Source organism: Meles meles, chromosome 8 (assembly GCF_922984935.1).
Source record: "Meles meles chromosome 8, mMelMel3.1 paternal haplotype, whole genome shotgun sequence".
NCBI lineage: Eukaryota > Metazoa > Chordata > Mammalia > Carnivora > Mustelidae > Meles > Meles meles.
This window is the reverse complement of record NC_060073.1, coordinates 12,445,212-12,451,211: the sequence shown is the minus strand read 5'-3', so window position 1 is coordinate 12,451,211 and position 6,000 is coordinate 12,445,212. Positions and strand designations below refer to the sequence as shown.

The 6,000-nt window shown below is 42.6% G+C and overlaps 1 protein-coding gene across 1 annotated transcript; it reads right to left on the bottom strand.

Moving 5' to 3' along the window:
- Positions 1–4,940: 4,940 nt before the first annotated feature.
- Positions 4,941–5,894, bottom strand: LOC123949391 (olfactory receptor 1444). The gene has a single exon (XM_046016818.1). It carries the CDS (start codon positions 5,889–5,891, stop codon positions 4,941–4,943), a length of 951 nt encoding a protein of 316 aa, XP_045872774.1. The 5' UTR covers positions 5,892–5,894.
- Positions 5,895–6,000: the final 106 nt, after the last annotated feature.

Sequence of the window (6,000 nt, the reverse complement as noted above, 5' to 3'; positions counted from 1 at the left end):
GATCTTGGATTCTGTTTAATAATAGTTATGAAGCAAATATCAATATAGACACCATCCAAGTCAGGAATAAAGCAGAAGTATTCATTCCATGATTCTATTTCTGTTTGTTTGTGATTTGCTTTCTTTTTACTTAGTAACAGAAAAGTGGCTGAATGCATATGTGCGCCAAGACACAGGACAAAAAGTTCACATTGACATTGTTCATCATTACCCTAAATTGGAGATAAATAAAATCAACATGAACAATTGACTGAGAGATTCCATTTTGTGTTTTTTTATTGGGCTATCTTTTTCCCACTGATTTGTAAGACGTTTATACACACACACACAAACACATACATACACAGGCATGTGTAGACACTAACTTTTTGCTGGTTAAATATACTACAGAAACTAATCTCCCTCTCCCCTCCCTAACCCCCCCACCACAAACACACACACACACACACACACACCCCTTATGAAATAATCACAGGCCAACAACAGAAAAATTTCAGGTCATGAATAAGAGGTGAGGTTCTTGGACTTGGATCTGAGTAGCTGAGTGGTGGGATCCTACAGAAGTTTTGCAATAAAAGAAATTTGTCTATAGAAGCACAGTTGCTCTCAGAGGCCCAGGCCCTTCATCCAGCTGGATGGGAACAAGTCCTAACTGTCTGCAGAAGTAATGGACTGAGGAATTGGTGGCCCATTGACTTGATAGCTGAGTGGTTTGCTTTTCCTACAAGCCTATGCCAACAGAAGGTCCCGCCATGTGCAATCCCATCTTCATTCCTGGTTTAAGTGGGTCCCTGTTGGTCAAAAACTCCCCGTTCAGCTCTGGTAATAATTTCAAGGTCAGTAGCAGTACTATCATTAGCGAGAGGGTAGCATCTTTAAAAATGCTTTCCTCCCCATTATCTCCTTTGACCCTACAACATCCTTCAGGAAGGTGTGGCCTACTACTATCTCCATTTTGATGAGGAAGAAGTTGGCTCTGAGATAAGTGCCTTCAGCTGGTCTCACAGTTAGTAGATGAAAGGGTTTTGAATAGAAGCTAAGTCTCCTCTTTTGGAAGTCTGGGCTCTTTCTACATTACCCCTTCAGAGCTTAGCTCAAGTTCCACTTCCTCCAAGAAGCTTTCCCTGCCCATAGGATTCTGTTTCATCTTTGAAGAGTTCTAATTATTATTTTCCATACTGCTCACTTGACCATGGCCACAAATGCCTCAAATTGCCATCTATCTGGAAGCATGTGCCTTGTTTTATTGCACTGTTTGTAAGCTGCTTTCAAAGCAAGAATGGCATTGACTATGGCCTTGTTCCTTCACAGACCTCACAGCGTGCCTTTCTTGCAGCTTATGCTCAGTGTCCAGTAAACATTGGCTAAGGCTTGCTCTCTCTGTGGGCTGCAGACCCAACTCCCACTCTCAAGGCTGAAAACAAATGTGCTCTGATCCATTCATGTTCTGTAGTGTCCAGGAAGAATTCCTGCTGACAAAGTTACTGAATACTGAATCATTAATCTCCAAGTTGCTCTGCAGGAGCATTTGCTTTGTTGGAGTAGGAATTATATCTTACAGTCTTATATTTGTTTGTATTCTGCACAACACCTTGCCACACTGCAAGGACTTATCAGGAAAGACTGTCTATAAATGATTTATACATGGAATAAGTCCTCTGTTGAAATGGTACTTGTTCTTTCTCAGAGAATTGGGCAGGGAAGGCAAGACTATTGTTCAAATCTTGGATCCTCTTCTTAATAGTAGGCAGATAAGCTGACTTCTCAAAGCTCTGGTTTCCTCAACTGCAAAAACTGAAGCACAAAAACCTTCCTTCTGGTGAACAATGAAAGTAAAAACACAAAAATGTCTTTTGACACATCGAGAACTTTAGACAATGTAAAGGATGAATAAGAGTCTAATAAGACTTGGTTCTCTGTGAGTTGAAACAAGTTATACTGTGGGAATGGGGATTGTCAACTATAAAATGAGAGGGTTGTCGAGATTATTTTTAAAGGCTCTTTGAGGGCTAGAGTTATGACTCTGTAATGCTAGCTTCAATTGTCAAAGACTCCTAATATTTTCATTTTCCTTTCCCCATACATAAAGCTAAACGAATCATCTACAAATCATCTAATGCACAAAGGGAGCCTCGTATTTAGAATAATTCAATCATGAATCCTTTTTTCAAAGGGGTAATCCATCCCCATATAAATAATTGTCCTGATTGATGTGTTTTCACTCTCTTTTGGCCATTTCAGGAAGGAAGTCTTCCTTCCTTCCTTCCGTCCTTCCTGTGCCTTTACTCTCCTGAGCCATGAGCCTCACTCGCTGTCTCCCATTCATCAGACCATCCCCTCAGGGAGAGGGTGGGTGTTGTTAATAACCAAATGGGCATTTAGTCTCCATCTGACAGATTTCCCGTGTGGAAGTGAAAAGCTCCCCACAGGAATGTGGATTCTGAAAATTAATGTCTTGCTGGCGACAAGCCGTCTCCTTCTGAGTAGCTTCTGTAAATGAATACTCATGTAATATCAGCTTGAAATGTGTCTGATGTAGAACTGGGAGCTTGGAAGAAAGGAAGTTAAGCAATGGCTCGAAATAAAAACTTGGACTTGGATGGGGTGGAGAGAGGGAGGGAGCTCAGAAGCCAAAAGTGGGGAGCACGAGGACAGCCAAGTGAGAACCAGCACAGGCGTCTCTGCTGTATGGAATATACATTCGTTATGCTGGCACATTTGGATACTTTATTTTGTCATCTTCACAGTTCAACCTTGATGTTGAGGTCAAATAGATTAAATGGCTTTCTTGAGGTCATACACCTGATAAGATGAGTACAGATTTTCATCTGGCTCTTGACAGAATTAGTACTCTCTTATACCCACTGGCAGTCAACTGTCACACTAGTTTGGGGAGTGATGGGGTGGGAGGCTTCAACAAGAAAGGGTAATATATAGGCATTAGGCCTTTAGGTCTCAGAAGAACCACACATGTTTCTGCAACACTGGGGTGTGGAAGCATGAAGAAACACGCCCAGAAATATGCCTTACTAGGTACCATAACAACTATGATACGTAAACTGTACAATCTGATTTTTCATAGGGACTGAATGGTTTTGTGGTGAGGAAAGTTCTTGTTTGGGTTGAGGAGAGAAAGGGTTGAGAAGAAAAGAAAGGGGAAGAAGAAGAGACTGGGAAAGGGAAGTAGAAAAGGAGGAACAGAAAGAAGATGAAAAGAAAGAAGTCAATTAAATGGATCCAGCAGGAAAAGAAGCTGAGCTCAGACCAAAATGTCCTCCCTGCTGGGATATCTGCTCCCAGACTCGCTTCCAAGTCTGGGCACCCATGAGCTCTGGGACTTCTGTAAGTCACTGAAAAGGCTCCCATGTGAAGCAGATGCTGACCTTTAGTGATTGTTCTTCTGTGTGTTGCTCAGGAGGCCACCCTGCTAAAGGGGGGTGGCAAGAGGTCTAGGCTGTCAAAGCCTTGGATCCAGGAGAAGTTCCTGGTCTCACTGGGCGGCAGTGGCCATGTGTCAGAGGATGCTTCTCCTATAGGTCAGCTTCCATTCCAAAAACTCCCTCTTCACTCTTCTCGCCACAAGCTCCATGATCCACTCTCCTCAGACAAAGGCTGCCCTGTGCTTAATGAGCCTGATAATCTCAAAACTAATTTGATTTCTGAACTCCCTGATCCAGGCCACTGAGGAAGTTTTTGAACTTAAAATATAAATTCTTGTTTTTGTTGACTTTGAGCTTGATGTCATGAAATATGTAGTGACTTAGACTAACTGTGGCTACAAACACCATCAAGCCATTGACATGTGGGGCATAAAATTAATCCCCACCCCTCCACCCCCCTACCCCTTGTCCCCTGCCACACACACAGACACACACACACACATATTCACAGATACGATCCAGTACACAAAACCAGATCTACCGGTGGACTTGGGTGTCCATCATTGTGCCGTTCCTATTCAGGAAGTAAATTTCTACAGTCTTTTTTATTCTTACAGCATCTAATTACAGAATATTGCAATGCAACAGGGATCCAGAGGTGAACTGAATTATTGAAAAAACAGAAGCCAAGAGGGCACAGAAAGTTATTATGTGTACTCATAATAGATTCACCAAACAAGGGTGCTGAGAAATGCAAGCATTTAATTCAGAAGGCAAATCTCCTCTTGCATAGCCCATAGAATAAAAAATGCTTTTTCCTCCAAACCTTCCACAAGCTTTGGTAATTATGTTAGACAAAGGCCAAAAGCATGGAACAGAGCGCAAGCTCTCTAAAGAAAGATATGTTGTTGATTTGGGTTAAAGTTCAAACAATTTATCTACTGAATCTGTTGCATACAAAGGTGGCTTATTGTTCTCTACCAAAGTTGTCCCAAAACATTAATAGAAAGAGCTGAAATATACAAAGGTGCTCAATCAATGGGTGAGCAGGAATATGGGCTGGGGGATTTGAAGGATTGAAGAGGCATCTGACTCTGGGAGCAGTGCCCTGCCCTTCGAGTTAAAACCTTCTAGAGTCGTTATTGAAGATAGTAAAACATCTTTTATCTGCATTAGAAACTTTAACTTTCAAACACATGGACCAAAGATGGAAGCCATAATGCTATGCATTTCAACTGATACAGTGTTCTATGATGAAGATGTGATCCTGAACACAAATTTTAATAGTGAGTGGAAATTTCTTCCAATTAAAAATAGGGAGGGGAAATTCAGGGAATTCAGTTTATGCTTTGATTTTTTGCTTTGAGTCATATCAAGAAACTACTGCAAGAAGGTTTTTAAATATCCAATGTCATTATTCACTAAACATAAGATTATCTCCCTGAGTGAGACATTTCCAAGTGCTGCTTTCGTGATTTCTCCAAGTAGCAGAAGTAACCACACCTCAGAAGTCGTGATAACATTGAGGCCTGGGGGAAGGTTTATTCCTCCATCACCTGCCTACTTCCTACTCATACTTACTGACTGGGGATGAAGTTTGTTGAGTACTTTCCAGAGAGCATTTTTTACTTCTTTGTTCCTAAGGCTGTAGATCAAGGGGTTCAACATGGGGATCACCACTGAGTAAAACACAGAAGCGATTTTGTCAGTGTCCATGGACTGGGTGGAGCTGGGCTGTAGGTACATGAAGATGATAGTTCCATAGAAGATGGTTACGGCAGTGAGGTGGGAGGCACAGGTGGAGAAGGCTTTCTTCCGTCCTTCAGCAGAACGCATCCTTTGAATGGCAATGTAGATGAAGAGATAAGAGATGAGGATGACCAGGAGGGTGAAAAAGACATTGAAGCCCACGACACAGAAGACAGCCAAATTGCTGATGCGTGTGTTGGAACACGAGAGAGCCAAGAGTGGAGGAATGTCACAGAAAAAATGATTAATCTCATGGGAAGCACAGAACGAGAGTCTAAAGGTGTTTGCTGTGTGAATGGAAGCATTGAGGAAACCACAGACGTAGGAGCCCACAGTCAGGAGGGTGCACACACCTGCTGTCATGGTGGTGGTGTAATGAAGAGGCCGGCATACGGCTGCATGGCGGTCATAGGCCATGCAGGCCAGGAGGTAGCACTCGACAGTGGCAAAACCCACAAAGAAGAAGAACTGGGCAGCACAGCCATTGTAGGAGATGACTTTGTTCCCTGACTGCAGGGCAGCCACCATTTTAGGGGCTACAGCTGATGAGTAACCCAGGTCTACGAAGGAGAAGTTACTGAGGAAGAAATACATTGGGGTGTGGAGGTGGGGGTCAGAGCAGATGATCACCATCATCCCCCCATTCCCAACCAGAGTGATGAGGTAGATGAACAAAAATACCAGGAGGAGGGGGACCTGCAGATTAGGGTCATCTGTTAATCCCAAGAGAATGAACTCTGTGGCTTCTGTGCTATTTTCCATTGAGGTCAACTTGAATTTCATCTGGTGATTAAAGAAGAGCCAATGAAAATGACAAGAAAGTATAGGCTGGATAATGGGATGGTATGAAAATAGCAAACCAGTATGTGTT